At 45.5% G+C, this 18,006-nt stretch overlaps 2 protein-coding genes across 5 annotated transcripts; both read right to left on the bottom strand.

Annotated features, from left to right (window-relative positions):
• Positions 1 to 418: 418 nt before the first annotated feature.
• On the bottom strand, positions 419 to 6,342 carry LOC144486808 (uncharacterized). Of its 2 annotated transcripts, none has more exons than XM_078204828.1 (2): positions 3,990 to 4,083; positions 419 to 2,518 (listed from the first exon to the last, which is right to left on the bottom strand). In XM_078204828.1, the coding sequence occupies exon 2, from the start codon at positions 2,163 to 2,165 to the stop codon at positions 1,323 to 1,325; it is 843 nt and encodes a 280-aa protein (XP_078060954.1). In that variant the 5' UTR covers positions 2,166 to 2,518; positions 3,990 to 4,083; the 3' UTR covers positions 419 to 1,322. The 2 variants fall into 2 exon arrangements, with proteins under 2 accessions (XP_078060954.1, XP_078060955.1); XM_078204829.1 differs by lacking the exon at positions 3,990 to 4,083 and adding an exon at positions 6,301 to 6,342 and having other exon boundaries at positions 1,323 to 2,518.
• Positions 6,343 to 7,958: 1,616 nt separating this feature from the next.
• LOC144486809 (uncharacterized) lies at positions 7,959 to 16,293 on the bottom strand. 3 transcript variants are annotated; one of them, XM_078204830.1, is made up of 3 exons: positions 16,245 to 16,293; positions 14,752 to 14,855; positions 7,959 to 9,534 (listed from the first exon to the last, which is right to left on the bottom strand). In XM_078204830.1, exon 3 carries the CDS (start codon positions 9,174 to 9,176, stop codon positions 8,076 to 8,078), a length of 1,101 nt encoding a protein of 366 aa, XP_078060956.1. In that variant the 5' UTR covers positions 9,177 to 9,534; positions 14,752 to 14,855; positions 16,245 to 16,293; the 3' UTR covers positions 7,959 to 8,075. The 3 variants fall into 3 exon arrangements, with proteins under 3 accessions (XP_078060956.1, XP_078060957.1, XP_078060958.1); XM_078204831.1 differs by lacking the exons at positions 14,752 to 14,855; positions 16,245 to 16,293 and adding an exon at positions 10,047 to 10,127 and having other exon boundaries at positions 7,965 to 9,534; XM_078204832.1 differs by lacking the exons at positions 14,752 to 14,855; positions 16,245 to 16,293 and adding an exon at positions 9,700 to 9,822 and having other exon boundaries at positions 7,965 to 9,534.
• Positions 16,294 to 18,006: the final 1,713 nt, after the last annotated feature.

The following is an 18,006-nucleotide window of genomic DNA, read 5'->3' as shown; positions in this document are numbered from 1 at the left end:
ATTATTTGATTTGGAACACTAAGCTGCACTGGTTGATATAAGAAAGATCATGGTTGCTTTTTATTGCAATTGGTAAAAGTTATGCTATATTTTCTAATTATATTTTAACTGTGTTCTTAAATTAACTTTGTTTGATAAAAGCTTCCTAGTGGGTCACTTAAATCGTACCTGGAGTGAAACATCTTACACTCACTCGAGTGCAAATCTTATGGCTCGGCTGACTTTGTAAAACACCTTGGATTTCTGACCTGGATCATAACACATTTCACCCACACCCAAGGTGAGTTATTCAAATTCCTTTATTGTCCAGGACAATATATTGACAATATCTTTAAAACAGAAATTAAACAATCCCATTTGATTTCAGGTATTAACATATTCTGTTAGTTTGTTCTTTATTGTCGATGTCAGGCTGGGGTTGTTCCCCTTGGAGGAAAGGAGGTTGAGGGGAGATTTGATAGAGGTGGATAGAGGGCGGCACGGTAGCACAGTGGTTAGCACTGCTGCTTCACAGCTCCAGGGTCCCGGTTTCGATTCCCGGCTCGGGTCACTGTCTGTGTGGAGTTTGCACATTCTCCTCGTGTCTGCGTGGGTTTCCTCCGGGTGCTCTGGTTTCCTCCCACAGTCCAAAGATGTGCGGGTTAGGTTGATTGGCCAGGTTAAAAATTGCCCCTTAGAGTCCTGGGATGCATAGGTTAGAGGGATTAGTGGGTAAATATGTGGGCGTAGGGCCTGGGTGGGATTGTGGTCGGTGCAGACTCGATGGGCTGAATGGCCTCCTTCTGCACTGTAGGGTTTCTATGATCTATGGAAATTTCTATGACAAGATTCTGACAGGTTTAGATAAGGTGGACAAAGAAAAGCTGTTCCCATTAGCTGATGGGACAAGGGGGACATAGATTGAAGGTTTTGGGTCAGAGATGCAGGGGGGGCGGGGGGGGGATGTGAGGAAGAATATTTTGATGCAGTGAATGGTAATGACCTGGAACTCGCTGCCTACGAGGGTGGAGGAAGTGGAGACAATAAACAATTACAAAGGAAATTGGATGGGCATTTGGGGGATTTCAAACAGAAATGCTGATGAAATATCTCTGAACTTCCTAACACCCTGTCCCTCTGTGATCCTTGTGAAATTTAAAACCAGGTATTCGCAACAAGACTCAAAGAGCATCAGCCCACTGGAGGCAAAGTCATGAGACCGGCCAGTCCAGCAGAAAGAAACCCTCTGACCCTCCCCATTGGCCAACTGTGAGAATGAACAAAATGCAGTCCTGGATGTAATTGAGAGCAGAAACAATAACAGCAGAATCTAATCCCCATATTCACTTGTGAATTTGTTGGTGTGTCAGCAGGGTGGATGAATCACAGAATCCCTTCCCACACTGAGAGCAGATGAACAGTCTCTCCCCGGTGTGAACTCGCTGGTGTGATTGCAGGGTGGATAACCGAGTGAATCCCTTCCCGCACACGGGGCAGGTGAATGGCCTCTCTCCAGAGTGAACTCGCTGGTGTCTCCGCAAATTAGATAACTGAGTGAATCCCTTTCCACACTGAGAGCAGGTGAATGGCCTCTCCCCAGTGTGAACTCGCTGGTGTGTCTGCAGGTTTGATAAATGAATGAATCCCTTCCCACACTGAAAGCAGCTGTATGGTCTCTCCCCAGTGTGATCTCGCTGGTGTGTCTGCAGGCTGTACAATTGAGTGAATCCCTTCCCACACTGAGAGCAAGTGAATGGTCTCTCCCCAGTGTGAACTCGCTGGTGTGCCCGCAGATGAGATAACTGAGTGAATCTTTTGCCACATGCAGAGCAGCTGAATGGCCTCTCTCCTGTGTGAACACGCTGGTGTTTCTGTAGGTTGGATGACTTACTGAACCCCTTCCCACACTGAGAGCAGGTGAATGGCCTCTCCCCAGTGTGAACTCGCTGGTGCGTCTGCAGGCTTGATATCTGAGTAAATCCCTTCCCACACTGACAGCAGGTGAATGCACTCTCACCAGTGTGAACTTGCTGGTGTCTCTGCAGAGTGGATGAATCAGTGAATCCCTTCCCACACACCCAGCAGGTGAACGGCCTCTCCCCAGTGTGGCTGCGCCGATGAGCTTCCAGTAGAGAGGGCGCTTTGTATCTCTTCCCACAGTCCTCACATTTCCATGGTTTTTCCATATTGTCGGTCTCCTTGTATCATTGCAGGTCAACCATTTGAAGCCTTGTCCACACAGAGAACACGGGTACAGTCTCTCCCTGCTGTGAATGCTGCAATGTATTTTCAGGCTGTGTAACTGGTTAAAGCTCTTTCCACTGTCAGTGCACTGGAACACTCTCACTCAGGTGTGTGTTTGTGTCCCGGTGTTTTTCCAGTCACACTGCTGCTTAAAATCTTGCAGTGGACAGACCGGTCAAACATTTCTCCTTCCCATTCAGAGGCTGAGGATATTTAGTTTCCAAGGAATCGAGTGACTCTGTCAGATCGAGATGTGATAGTTAAGATTTATCAGTGTGATTCCTCTTCTAATATCCTGTAAAAACAATTTACAAAAATCATCACAGTCAGTACAGGATAGAAATTCAGAACAGACAATTCTAGTTTCTATGGAACATTCTTTCCCCTCTCAGTCCCCAAAAGCTGTAAATCTCCATCCCACACACTCTCCCTCCATTCTCACTCTGCTGTATCTAATATTCACCCTCCCAATCCTCCTGAAGGTGCTGATTGAGGCTGATTGACAGATCCATGCTCACTGCTTCCTGTCCTGGACACAGAGAGCTGAAAATCTCCATGCAGACTGCCAGTCTAACAGAAGTATGGCTACATTCTTGACTAAGAATGTTTTTAAATGGATTGTTTCAGTTAGTGAAGATACAGGGGGGGTTGTGATTGATGATGATATTGAACTTGCTGCCAATGTGGGTGATCATAGAGTTTTACAGCATGGAAAGAGGCCCTTCGGCCCATCATGTTTGTGCCGGCCATCAAGCACCGTTCTATTCTAATCCCATTTTCCACACTTGGTGCGTAACCTTGTATGCTATGGCATTTCAAGAGCTTATCTAAATTCTTCTTAAATGTGATGATGATTCCCACCTCTACCACCCTTTCAGGCAGTGAGTTCCAGATTCCCATCACCGTCTGAGTGAAAAAGCTTTCCCTCACATCTTCTATAATCCTCCTGCCCCTGAACTTAAATCCAGGCCCCTGGTTATTGACCTCTCGACTAAAGAGAAAAGTTCCTTTCTATCCCCCCTATCTGTGCCCCTCAGAATTTTATACACCTCAATGTTAGGCTGGATAACTTGGGGTTGTTCTCCTTGGAGCAAAGTAGATTGATAGAGGTGTACAAGGGTACATGGAGGTGTCAAAGTTTACGTGCTCTGTTTACACGTGTACAAGCTCTGACTATGGGTCATCCAGTCTCGAAACGTTGGTTCTATTCTCTCTCCACAGATGAGTGGTGGAGGCAAACTCGTTGGGGTCTTTTAAGAGACTTCTGGATGAGTACATGGGATTTAATGGGATTGAGGGCTATAGATAGGCCTAGAGGTGGGGATGTGATCGGCGCAACTTGTGGGCCGAAGGGCCTGTTTGTGCTGTGACTTTCTATGTTCTATGTTCTATGTTCTATGATGTCAGATCTGCTGAGATTTTCCAGCATTTACTGTTTTACTTTCCCTTTCATTTTCCTTCTCTGTCACCGCTCTGCCTCATCAATAAGACATTGGGACTCAGAGGGTTGATGCAGTTTGATGGACAAGTTGTCTCCATTCTGAACACTGGGGAACAAGCTCCTCCCACTGATTGACAACATTGCCCTCTACAAACATGGCGGCCGCACGTGCGCACTGCTGCATATTGCCCCCAATAAAGATGGCGAACGTTAACCCGGGACGAACATGAGGAGCTGCAGTCCTGCTCGGTGCAAACTGGGTCCGGGAAGCTCTCTTCCGCATTTTGCGACTCTCACAACATGCTTACGCAGCGTTTCCACCCACCTGGACGATCCATTGCTTTCTCCGTAACGCCAATCACCTCGAACAGATTTCCGAGCCCAAAATAAAAACCGTTTTCCATCGCCATTACTCACACTGCGCATGCTCGAGTCAAAGTTGGCCCCGCCCCTCGTTCGCTCCTATTGGTTGGAGGACCAACCGCTCCAGATCGGTCCTCCAGCTCTGCCCCCCCTCTTCCCATTGGTCCACGCTGCCGTCAATCAGCCGGGCATTGTGACGGTGACTTGCTGCTTGTCCAATAATCACAGTGAGAGAGTCTCAGTGTAACAATGACACACACAGACTCCAATACAATCAGAGTGGGGATGGAGCACAGAGACAACACAGCAAAGCACTGACTTACTCTGAGTGTAACAATGACACACACAGGCTCCAATACAATCAGAGTGGGGATGGAGCACAGAGACAACACAGCAAAGCACTGACTTACTCTGAGTGTAACAATGACACACACAGGCTCCAATACAATCAGAGTGGGGATGGAGCACAGAGACAACACAGCAAAGCACTGACTTACTCTGAGTGTAACAATGACACACACAGGCTCCAGTACAATCAGAGTGGGGATGGAGCACAGAGACAACACAGCAAAGCACTGACTTACTCGGAGTGTAACAAATACAATGTTTGTTCAAATAATAAGAGTCACGTTGCAGTATGTTAGTGAATACAGCATTTGATCCAATGTAATGGTAATACAGTCAGTATCTAGTGCACCATAACCAAAGTTTAAGTTTCATTTGATAGTGTGAGTGAGTCATGGTCCATTGATATAACGTATTTAGATTCCGGTGTGTGTTACTCTGCCACTGTCAGTATCAGACAATAACCTGTCTGTTATTCCAATTCTGCTGTATTTTACAACTGCAGCTCCTGGGGCTGATTGGAGTCTGGTATAATAATCAGAAAGGTCGGTTTCAGTGTCTCTGAGGTCATTTTAACTGCAGATAATCTGACATTAAGGGAGACAAGAGGCCCAACAAACATTTGATTATAATAGGAGGACAAAGTGTAAGGGAACAATGATATTTTACGGTGTCTGTGTTATGGTGAGTGTCACTGGGAGGTGAGTGATAAAATACAAGTGGAAACATCATGACAGAGACACATGTGACTGACTCGGCCTGACTGAGAGCTGTTATACTCGAGGCGAGAATAATGAGGACATGGGGAACTCCAGGGATTTCTGATATCTGAGGGGAATCTGTTAGAGGAACTGAAAATAATCAGTTCCTTCTCATGGTTATCTCCAGTTCGCAAGTTACACAGACACACAGGAAAGAGATCTGACAGCTCATCAAACTCAGTGTTTAAATCTTCTGTTTGAGACACATTATTACCGAAAAGATCAAATATTAAAACCTTAGGAGAGAAACATTCAGAATGTCACAAAGATGAGTGAACTGTCCAATTAATCCCATTCACCATAACTCTGCCAATTTACCTTCTGCAAGTATTTATCCAATTCCCTTTGAAAGTTACTATTAAACCTGCTTCGAGCACCTGTCAGTTTGTGCATTCCAGATCATATCAAGTTATTGTGTAAAACATTCTCCTTATCACCCCCTCCAGTTCTGTTGTCAATTATATAAATCTCTGAGTCCTCTGCTTACAGACCCTCCTGCACCTAGGAAATCGATTCTCTCCATCGACAAACCCTCGTGCTCCTGGGAGATAATTTCTCTCCATTGACACTATCATAAATCATTTGTCATTTGAAACATCTCTATTAAATCTCCCCATCACATTCCCTAATCTAAGATGGATAACCCATGTTTTTCCTGCCCTGAAGAATTATATGGACTCAAAATGTTAACTGTTTCTCTCTGAACAGATGCCGCCGGATCTGCCGGGTTTTTCTGCTTTTCTCCCTGTTTTTCCTTCTATAATCAATCAGAAACTCTTCATGATTTTGAACATCTCGATTAAATAGGAACACACAGAGCCTGAGAAAGTTACAGAGGAAGAGAGAGACAGAAAGACTGAGAGAAAAATTGAGGAAGATTTTAAAAAGCAGAAAGATGAGGAAGGTCAAAGATAAAAGCTGAGAAATTGAGGAAACAAGCAATACAGAGAGAATGATATACAATCTAAGGGAGCAGGCTATCAGTTCCCAGCTACAGGGAACAAAGGGAACTCAGTAACTGATCCACAGACACAGCTGGTTTTATCTGCGAATGGAAACTCTGAACAGAAATAACAGGCTCATTTGTAAATGTCACCACAATGTGATCTGTGTGACTCTGCCCTGACTCTGTGTACAAATAAAGGCCGCATTGACAGATGTTCTCACCAGATTGTGGTCCCTGGATTTATTTTCTGCTCAGAAGTGAGATGTGAGGTTTGGAACCGGCAGCAGAGAAACAGGAAGTTGTGTTACCTGAGAATGAAACAGCCAGCGTCAGTTTGACGTTATCACCGTGAACAGTCTTTCTTCCTGTGAGGGTGAACTCACTCTGACAGCATCAAGAACAACCACACAGATTGCTGCCAGTCTCAGCATTATATTCATCTCCATTCCCATTTTAAACAATAAAGAAAGGAGATTATTTGGACTTTTAACACATTCACTGAATTGGGAGATGGACTGAGGGTCATCACTGGGAGAAGTGAGGAGGAATTAGAGAACAAATGAGTTTTTCCAAAGAGGGTTATTAGAAAAGAGATTTAAAGTGAGTCAGGGCCTGTCAGAGGAAGTGGGAGAGAGAAACAGAGAGGATTGAATCTCCATCAATTAGATGTTTTCTCAGACAGCGAAGAGAGATGAAGTTTGTTTGTGCTTTTTCAGAGAGAGGTAACGAGAGAGAGAAAACAATGAATAAGTTTGAGCAGATCTGAAATAGGAAGGTTAAATGAGTGAGTGTTTGAAAGAAAGATAGAGAGACATTAAGTGATGAACACAGTATCTGAGAGGAGAGAGGTTAAGTGAATGTGAGAGAGGAGCGAGGTTAGAGTGTAAGAGAGATGGAAGGTAAGGTGTGAGTGAATGCCTGGAGAGAGAGAGAGAGAGACGTTCAGTGAGTGTTAGAGAGATGAGAGATGTTAAGTGATTGAGTTTCTGAGAGAGAGGAGATGTTAAGTGAGTGAATGTCTGAAACAGAGGAGAGCAGGTTCACACCCAGGGGTCACTGAGAATGATCAAAATAAGGAGATCACCCAGAAAACTACCAACAGGAAACTTCAGCTGAACACATCACTCATTCTTAAATGATCAGTCAGGGCTCTGATGCTGCTCAGCTTCTCTCTGTTCTGTTTATAATGGTTAAAGGCTGATAGGAGTGAGGTTTATTTAAAAGGATAGTGTATGGGAAGCACACATCAACAAAACTGAGAATTCTTGGACACACACTGCAGCTCCTTCTCTATCTGGGAATCAAATTGTTGTCTAATTGTCCCAGCAGTTAACAGGCTCCTTTGAACATCTCCAGCTGCTACTTTAATGCAGACTTCAACCAATTTATTTTAAGCCAGTTTCTGTTCAATAAACCAGGACTGACACACACACATTAAAATGTTTTAGACTTTTTTTCATTTTAAGTCTGGAAACCTAAACCTGCCGTTTCACTCTCAGTCAGGAATAGATCCCAGTTTTACACCAATCTTTGTCAGCACGTTTCCAGCATTCACCGTTGTTCTTCCTGACTCTAAACACAGTTGTAAAGGAGCTTCTTTTCCGTGTCCAGGAGCTCTGAACCATGGAAAAGAACGACTGGGACACATTTTTTACACACCTCAGGATTCACCCACACGGGGACTTTGCTGTCAGTGAAAAGTGACGAAAAAGACCAAAGTGCTGTTTGTCCCTCTCAGCGTGACCCTGAAGGACTGGGTCAAGAATGAAGTTCTGTTCCGACTGTGTGATCCTCCCTCAGATTGCCCTTTCTGAGCTCCAGCCTGGTGACGTTAAACACTCAAATGGAAAAGACAAAAATCTACAACAATGATTCAATCAAATGTCTATTTCACATTTATTCAGAATATCAAATCTCAACAGAAGAAAAAAGTCAGAATGAAGATGATTCAGTCCTGGATATGATTAACAGCATCAATAAGTGTAGAATCCAAACCTTACAGTCCCTTGTGAACTCGCCGGTGTGTTAGCAGGTGGGATGACTGAATAAATCCCTTTCCACAGACATTACAGGTGAACGGCCTCTCCCCACTGTGAACTCGCTGGTGTTTCAGAAGATAAGATAAATGAGAAAATCCCTTCCCACAGACAGAGCAGGTAAATGGCCTCTCCCCACTGTGAACTCTCTGATGTGTCAGCACGTTGGATGACTGACTGAATCCCTTCCCACACGTGGAGCAGGTGAACGGCCTCTCCCCAGTGTGAACTCGCTGGTGATTCAATAGGTTGGATGAACGAGTGAATCCCTTCCCACACACGGAGCAAGTGAATGGCCTCTCCTCACTGTGAACCTGCTGGTGTGTCAGAAGGTTGTATGAACGGGTGAATCCCTTCCCACATTCAGAGCAGGTGAACGGTCGATCCCCTGTGTGGAGTTGCTGGTGTATCAGAAGGTTGGATGAATTAATGAATCCCTTCCCACAGTCTGAGCAGGTGAAGGGCCTCTCCCTAGTGTGAATTCTCTGGTGGTTCAATAGGGCAGATGGATGGCTGAATCCCTTCCCACACACACAGCAGGTGAATGGCCTCTCCCCAGTGTGAGTATATTGGTGCGTCAGCAGATCTTTTTTATTTTTAAAGCTCTTCTCACAGTGGGAACAATTAAAAAGTTTGTTATCAGAGTGAACAAGTTGATGTGTCTGCAAGTGGGATGACTGAATGAATCCTTTCCCACACACACAGCAGGTGAACGGTCTCTCCCCAGTGTGAATACGTTGGTGCGTCAGCAGATCTTTTTTGCATTTAAAACTCTTCCCACAGTCAGAACATGGAGACAGTCTCTCATCAGTGTGAACAAGTTGGTGTGTCACAATGTGGGATGAGCGAGTGAATCCCTTCCCACACACAGGGCAGGTGAACGGCCTCTCCCCAGTGTGAACCCGTTGGTGAGTCAGAAGGTTGTATGAATGGGTGAATCCCTTCCCACAAACAGAGCAGGTGAACGGTCTCTCCCCAGTGTGACTGCGCTGATGAACTTCCAGTTGTGATGGGAAACTGATTCCTTTCCCACAATCCACACATTTCCACTGTTTCTCCATGGTGCTGGTGCCCTTGTGTTTCTCCAGGTTGGATGATCAGTTCAAGCCTCATCCACACACACAACATACACGTAGTTTCACCCTGCTGTGAACTGTGATTTTTTTTCAGGCTGTGTAACTGGTTAAAGCTCTTTCCACAGTCGGTTCACTGGAACACTCTCACTCGGGTGTGTGTTTGTCCTGCTGCTTTTCTGGTCACACTGATGTTTAATTTCTTTGCCCACAGGCAGAACAGACAAATATTGCTCCTTCCATATTCAAAGACCGATCATATTCAGCTCCGAAGGAACTGAATGACTTTGTCAGATGTGATGTTCGGTTTGAGTTTTCTGTCTGCCATTCCTTCACTTTGAATATCCTGTAAAAACAGTTTAGAAAAGTCATCACTGTCAGAACAGGATAGAAACTCTGAACAATTCTAGTCTTTCTGGAACATTTTTTCCTTTCTTGTTCCCCCAAATCTGTAAATCTCCGTCCCACACACTCTCCCTCCTCCCTGCGCTGAAATCCAAACCCATCTCACCATTTCTTTCCTCCACTCCCAGTTTTCTCCCTCCCTCTCCTCTGTCTGGGTTCAGTTCTCCAGCTCCTGTCTGCAGACTGACAATAAAAACAATGGGTCTTATTGGGGGTGTTGGGGCCTCCAGCGGGTGTTTGTGAATCCTCCCCGCCCACCTCCCAGGGTTTCCTTCCTTCCCAGAGATCAGAGTCCTCATTGATTTGAGGCCAAAGTGTTACCTGTTATTTATTGTCCCCCTCCCCCATCCTCTGATGTGAACCATCCTCCAGTGGCTGAGCCAGGATGGGGCCGTTAACCTGGGCCTGTTCCCGGGAGGGAGGGAGGGAGGGAGAAGCCCCGCAGCTGCAAACCAGGGAGCTGACAATGATTCTGAAGGGTTTGCGGATCCACAAAGTGTTTCCAAATCCTCCCAGCCACCGCCTAACGCTGACTCCGCTTCTCCGGGACAAACAAGCGCCAAGGCCAGCAATGACACTGCGCATGCTCCACATCACAATGCCCGGGGACTGATTGACGGCAGCTCCGGACCAATAGGAAGAGGGGGCCGGACTGGAGGACCGAGCGGGAGCGGCTGGTCCTCCAACCAATCGGAGTGAATGAGAGGCGGGGCCTGTAGCATGCGCAGTGCGGGTAATGACGACGGATGGACGGTTTTAACTCGGTAGCGAGATCAATACGAGGTAGAGGGCGGCGTGCGAGGAATGATAAATGTGGCGGGTGGGTGGAGAGGCTTTGTAAACATGTTGTTCAACCCCAAACCCCGGAAATGAACTTCCCGGTTCCCCCCCTTTGTACCAAATGGAGCGGCAGCTTGTAGTGTTAGACCCGGGCTGACTGCCGCCATTGAGGCTGCATGTGGGAGGCCGGCAGGGATTGTGATCGGAGAGGGAAGCCCTGACGTCACAATGGAATGGGTGAGGGTGTGACGTCACAATGGAATGGGTGAGAGTGTGAGGTCACAATGGAATGGGTGGGAGTGTGAGGTCACAATGGAATGGGTGAGAGTGTGATGTCACAATAGAACATAGAACATTACAGCGCAGAACAGGCCCTTCGGCCCACGATGTTGGACCGACCAGTTAAAAAAAAAACTGTGACCCTCCAACCTAAACCAATTTCTTTTCGTCCATGAACCTATCTATGGATCTCTTAAACGCCCCCAAACTAGGCGCATTTACTACTGATGCTGGCAGGGCATTCCAATCCCTCACCACCCTCTGGGTAAAGAACCTACCCCTGACATCGGTTCTATAACTACCCCCCCTCAATTTAAAGCCATGCCCCCTCGTGCTGGATTTCTCCATCAGAGGAAAAAGGCTATCACTATCCACCCTATCTAAACCTCTAATCATCTTATATGTTTCAATAAGATCCCCTCTTAGCCGCCGCCTTTCCAGCGAAAACAATCCCAAATCCCTCAGCCTCTCCTCATAGGATCTCCCCTCCATACCAGGCAACATCCTGGTAAACCTCCTCTGCACCCTCTCCAAAGCCTCCACATCCTTCCTGTAATGTGGGGACCAGAACTGCACACAGTACTCCAAGTGCGGCCGCACCAGAGTTGTGTACAGTTGCAACATAACGCTACGACTCCTAAATTCAATCCCCCTACCAATAAACGCCAAGACACCATATGCCTTCTTAACAACCTTATCTACTTGATTCCCAACTTTCAGGGATCTATGCACACATACACCTAGATCCCTCTGCTCCTCCACACTATTCAAAGTCCTCCCGTTAGCCCTATACTCAACACATCTGTTATTCCTACCAAAGTGAATTACCTCACACTTCTCCGCATTAAACTCCATCCGCCACCTCTCGGCCCAACTTTGCAACCTGTCTAAGTCTTCCTGCAAACTACGACACCCTTCCTCACTGTCTACCACACCACCGACTTTGGTGTCATCAGCAAATTTGCTAATCCACCCAACTATACCCTCATCCAGATCATTAATAAATATTACAAACAGCAGTGGCCCCAAAACAGATCCCTGAGGTACACCACTTGTAACCGCACTCCATGATGAATATTTACTATCAACCACCACCCTCTGTTTCCTATCCGCTAGCCAATTCCTGATCCAATTTCCTAGATCACCCCCAATCCCATACATCTGCATTTTCTGCAGAAGCCTACCATGGTGAACCTTATCAAACGCCTTACTAAAATCCATATATACCACGTCCACTGCCTTGCCCCCATCCACCTCCTTGGTCACTTTCTCAAAAAACTCAATAAGGTTAGTAAGGCACGACCTACCTGCCACAAAACCATGCTGACTATCACCTATCAATTCATTACTCTCCAAATAACTATAAATCCTATCCCTTATAATTTTTTCCAACATCTTGCCGACAACAGAAGTGAGACTCACCGGTCTATAATTCCCGGGGAAGTCTCTGTTCCCCTTCTTAAACAATGGGACAACATTCGCTAACCTCCAATCTTCTGGTACTATACCAGAGGCCAACGACGACCTGAAGATCAGAGCCAGAGGCTCTGCAATCACTTCTCTTGCCTCCCAGAGAATCCTTGGATAAATCCCATCCGGACCAGGGGATTTATCTATTTTCAGACCCTCCAGAATATCCTGCACATCCTCCTTATCAACTGTAATACTGTCTATTCTACTCCCTTGCAACCCAGTGTCCTCCTCAGCTATATTCATGTCCCCTTGCGTGAACACCGAAGAGAAATATTGGTTCAATGCTTCACCAATCTCCTCCGGTTCCACACATAACTTCCCTCTGCCATCTATAACTGGCCCTAAACTTGCCCTAACCAACCTTCTGTTCTTGACATACCTATAGAACGCCTTAGGATTCTCTTTAACCCTATCCGCCAAAGTCTTCTCATGTCCCCTTTTAGCCCTTCTAAGCTCGCTCTTCAACTCCCTCTTAGCCAATCTAAAGCTTTCTAGTGCACTACCCGAGTGCTCACGTCTCATCCGAACATAAGCCTCCTTTTTCTTTTTAACCAACAAAGAAACTTTTTTGGTGCACCACGGTTCCCTAGCCCTACCAATTCCTCCTTGCCTGACAGGGACATACCTATCACAGACTCGCAGTAGCTGCTCCTTGAAAAAACTCCACATGTCGGACGTTCCCAGTCCCTGTAATCTCCTAGTCCAACCTATGTTTCCTAATTCTCTCCTAATAGCCTCATAATTACCCTTCCCCCAGCTAAAACCACTGGCCCGAGGTTCATGCCTATCCCTTTCCATCACTAAGGTGAACGTAACCGAATTGTGGTCACTATCACCAAAATGCACACCAACTTCCAAGTCTAGCACCTGGTCTGGCTCATTTCCCAGCACCAGATCCAATATAGCCTCACCTCTAGTTGGCCTGTCTACATACTGAGTCAAAAAACCTTCCTGCACGCTTTGAACAAAAACTGACCCCTCTAACGAGCTAGAGCTATAACAATTCCAGTCAATATTAGTCAAGTTAAAATCCCCCATAACAATTGCCCTATTACTTTCACTCCTAAGCAGGATTGACTCCGCAATCCTTCCCTCAACCTCTCTAGAACTTTTAGGAGGTCTATAAAAGACTCCCAACAGGGTGACCTCTCCTCTCCTATTTCTAATCTCCGCCCATACTACCTTCAGTGCTCCATTATAAAACGAGAAATAATAATAAATGTACTTTGTTACAGAACCATAAATAATATATCAAATCTACAATGTAACAACACAAGGCATATCTCTGCCCTATATTAATTTATTGTTCTTTTAAATGTCAGCCATCCCCTGGGGAAACCAGCCCTTTAATTGTGAACATTAGGAAAGGGACCTTTCAGCCAGACAAATCAATGTGTCAAGCTGAGGGAGCAAAGGATGTCGATGTCTTTAAGAGAAATTGCAGTGTTAAAATAAGCCTTACTTGTGACTAATAAATAAACTTTAATATACACCCACCCAATTCTCCTGAAGGTGCTAATTAATGCTGATTGACACTCACCATTTCATGTTCCTGACAGATCATAAGAAATAGTTAGAAATTCAGCCCACCAAGCTGCTCAATTGAATTTTTTTCATTCATTCATGGGATATGGATGTTGCTGGCTGGCCAGCATTTATTATCCATCCCGAGTTGCTCTTGGAGGGCAGTTGCAAGTCAACCACATTGTTGTGGCTTTGGAGTCACATGTCGGCCAGACCAGTTAAGGATGGCAGATTTCATTCCCTGAAGGACATTAGTGAACCAGATAGGTTTTTCCGACAATCAAAAGGGTTTCATGGTCATCAGTAATTTCTTAATTCCAGATATTTTTTATTGAATTCAAATTCCACCAAGCTGCTATGGGGTGGGATTGTTGTTGGTGCAGACTCGATGGGCTGAATGGCCTCCCTCTGTACTGTAGGATTTCTATGATTCTATGGCAGGATTCAAACCCGGGTCCCCAGAACATTAGCTGAGTTTCTGATTAATAGTCCAGCAATAATACCACAAGGCCATCGTCTCCCCATCAAGATCATGGCTGATTTGATGTAATCTTAACTCCACTTTTCTTCCTGTCACCCTTGACTCCCTTTTCGATCAAAAATCTCTCTGTATTTTGAGTATATTTAATGATGCAGCCTCCACTGCTCTCTGGGGAAGAGAATTGCAAAGACTAACGGCCCTCTGAGGGAAGACATTTCTCCTCCTCACCATCAGAAATGGGGGACCCTTTATTTTGACAATTTGCCGACTAATTCTGGAATCCCCAACATTGGAAACATCCTCTCTTCATCTATACTAATCACTACCTCACAATCTGATGTCAATACTATGATCACCTCTAAACTCCAGTCAGTACAGGCCCAACCTTTCCTCACAAAACAATGCCTTCATCCCAGCTATCAGCCTGCAGATCCTTCTCTGAACTGACAATGACAGAGAGGTGATCAGGGAGGGCAGGGGTGAAACAAAGCAATGGATGGACATGGATTCAGATCCAGAGTAACGGAGTCACACCAGCCCCAAAGACGTGGAACCAGAGTACAGATAACAGAGCACAGCAGGAAAATTCAAAATTATAGGTAAATGTTCAATAATACTCACCTCTGAAACAATTTCACTGTTTTCTAATTTGAAACCTGCAGCTGGAAAGATGTCAGAAGCACTGGAATCAGAGAAAAATTGCAATCTTCAAATATTCTAACTCCCTGCAAAAGGAGATTACAAGAGTCACGTGTTAATTGTGACTTGAAATTAAGAGATACACATTTTTGGGGGGTTTGAGATTGCTTGAAAATCCTCTTCTTCTAACCAAGGAGATTCCAAAATCACAGAATTTCTGCAGTGCAGAAGGAGGTCTTTTAGGCCATTGAGTCTGCATCAAGTTTCTAACAGACCCTTTACTCAGACCCTATCCCTGTAACCTGATGTACGTACATCACTAATCCTCCCCTTTCCTCCCCCCTCATCTTGGGACACAGAGGGACAATTTAGCACTGTTGATCAACCTAACCTGCACATCTTTGGAGTGTGGGAGGAAACCAGAGCACCCGGAGGAAACCCACACAGACAGAGTGAGAATGTGCAAACTCCATACAGACAATCACCCGAGGCTGGAATTGAACCGGGTCTCTGGCGCTATGAGACAGAACTGCTAACCACTGTGTCACCCCCAACAGTCATTTGTCAGTCCTGAATATAAATCCATAACATTCTCCCCTCCTGTTTTCTAGCATAAGATTACTTAAGATGGAATATACTTACATTGGAAACAATTCAGACAAGGTTCACTCGCTGATTTTGGGCATGAAGGGGTCTGTTTTATGAGGAAAGGTTCGGCAGGGTGCTTCTATGCTCGTTGGATTTTAGATAAATGAGATGTGATCTTACTGAAACATATGAGATTCTGAAGGTGCTTGACAGAGTGAATGCTGAAAGGGTTTACCCCTCAACACGGAATCTGGAACTGCGAGAACAATTTAAAAATAATGATCTAAGACAGAGATGAGGAGAAATTGCTTCTCTCAGAAGTTCAGTAAGCTGTGAAATTCTCTCCCTCATTGAACAATAGAGGCCGGCTCATTGAGTATATTCAAAGCTGTGTTATTTACAATTTTACCTCCCAGGAGGTGATGAGTTCGAGAGGTTGAGGCTGGAGGAAAATTGAGTTAAGCCATGTGTTTACTGAATGGTGGAGCAGCCTCGATGGGTCGAGATGCCCCCTCCTGCTCCTAATTTTGATCATGTTTTTGTTCTGTTATTCGAATGGCCGCACATTCCCCCTGCAGCACCTTCCCCCGGGAAAGGCAGCATCCATGAACCCGGCCTGTCAGTCAATGACTCAAACATTGTCTCTCCTGGTCACCCAAATCCTGAAGCTCCGCCCACTGACCGCGCATGCGCTCTGCTCCCCGCTAAACAAAGATGGCGGCCACGGCACTGGGCCTGATCCCAGATAAAATCCCCGGAGCTGCAAACCCGGGACCGGAAGGCTCTTATTCAGGCCTTGCGGCCGACAGCAGATGTTCATGAAGCCTCTGTTCCCTCCCCACCCCGACTCCCGGCTTCATTCCTCCCTCCGCCCTACCGATTCTCACCCCTTGAAACCAGCATCTCCCGCACTCGCAGGCCTCCGAGCAAAGTGACACTGCGCATGCCCCAGATACAGCGCTGCGCCTGCGCACTGGGCTCCTGTGGAGTGAGTAGGGCACTTTCACACCCGCAGCGAATGCTGGGTAATAACCGCCATTGAAACCTCATACAATTAATTCATAATAACATTGTTCGCATTTGAGGTAAATTAATGAAATATTGAGAATTGGTGATCTCCTGTGCTCCATTTCTCAAAGTTCTGCTGCAGGACCATGCAATGGTTTCAAAGCTTTCACACCGTTTCCCTCTCACTCCTCCCTTTCTGGTGCTGATTCTGGCTGGGTTCAATCGCACAGTCACTGGTTCTTCTCTCTGTCCCTGATACTGAATATTCACTGTTTTAGAGAATGATACAGCATAAATAGAAATCATTTGGCCCATTATGTCTCTGCTGGCTCTCTGGAAGATCTATCCAATTAATTCCACAGCCCAGCTGGTAGAGTCAGAACAATGCGGGAGGGTCGTGGGGATCCCAATCAGACCAAATCATTTTATCATAAAAGTGAAATACTGTGGATGCTGGAATCTGAAAAAAACCCAGAAAATGCTGGAAAATCTCAGCGGGTCTGATAGCATCTGTGGAGAGAGAATAGAGCCAATATTTCGAATCAAGATGTCCCTTCATAAGAGCTCTTACGAAGTGTCATTCAGACTCAAAACGTTGGCTCTATTCTCTAATTATTTTATCAATATGTTTCTTGTTCTTAGTTTCCAAATGGCAGGTAAGAGACCTCTCCGGTCCCCACTTGAGCTCTGATTTTTCACTGACCATGCTTGGGTAGGATTATAACCATTATAATCTACGCTCAGAGGTCTGCTTTTCAGTCCAGTGCTACTTGGAGTATACCGTCACCTCGCCGACTATCGGGTCACAAGTCCCTCACAGTTCTTATCACAAATTTATGATGAAATAATTTAAACAATGCCTGAGAACGCTTCTTCACTTCTTAACCGACTCCCTACCATGGTTTGTTGATTGGTCAGACCCTCTTTTTACAAATTCGGGTATATCAGCTGCTGAACACCAGCCGGTGTTTTGGAATAAGTTTAATTCTAACTCATTCTGAGTAAATATTCCCACCACGTCCTCTATCGGGGCCCTGCTAAGCAGCTTTAATGGTCCGTGATTGCAGAAACTGAGCAGCCACAGGAATGTGGTCAAGATAGTCCAGTCCCATAATGCCTCATATTCAATCTGCAGTCCTTCAATTATAACAAAATATGTGGCTGTATGTAGCTGCCTCGGCCATGGTCAACCCCAACACTGCCTTCTTGAACTGCTACAATGCCTGAGGTGTAAGTACACCCACAGTCCTGTTAGGGAGGGTTTTCCAGCTACACATTCCATACTTTCACCAGAATGAAGGTGGATACCAGATTGTCTATTCCATTCAACCACACCCAAGGTGAGTTGTTCAAATTCCTTGATTGTCCAGGACAATATATTCACAATATCTTTAAATCAGAAATTAAACATTCCCATTTGATTTCAGGCATTAAAATATTCTATTAGTTTGTTCCTTATTGTCAATGTCAGGCTGGGGTTCTCCTTGGAACAAAGGAGGTTGAGGGGAGATTTGATAGAGGTGGACAAGATTCTGACAGGTTTAGATAAGGTGGACAAAGAAAAGCTGTTCCCATTAGCTGATGAGACAAGGACGAGGGGGACACAGATTTAAGGTTTTGGGTCAGAGATGCGGGGGGGGA

This window comes from Mustelus asterias, unplaced genomic scaffold (assembly GCF_964213995.1).
Source record: "Mustelus asterias unplaced genomic scaffold, sMusAst1.hap1.1 HAP1_SCAFFOLD_475, whole genome shotgun sequence".
NCBI classification, from domain to species: Eukaryota; Metazoa; Chordata; class Chondrichthyes; order Carcharhiniformes; family Triakidae; genus Mustelus; species Mustelus asterias.
This window is presented reverse-complemented; position numbering and strand designations above follow the sequence as displayed.

Coding starts and splice junctions, on each gene's coding strand:
- LOC144486809 (XM_078204830.1), bottom strand. CDS start 9,176: ATGGAGAAACAGTGGAAATGTGTGGATTGTGGGAAAGGAATCAGTTTC.
- LOC144486808 (XM_078204829.1), bottom strand. CDS start 2,165: ATGGAAAAACCATGGAAATGTGAGGACTGTGGGAAGAGATACAAAGCG.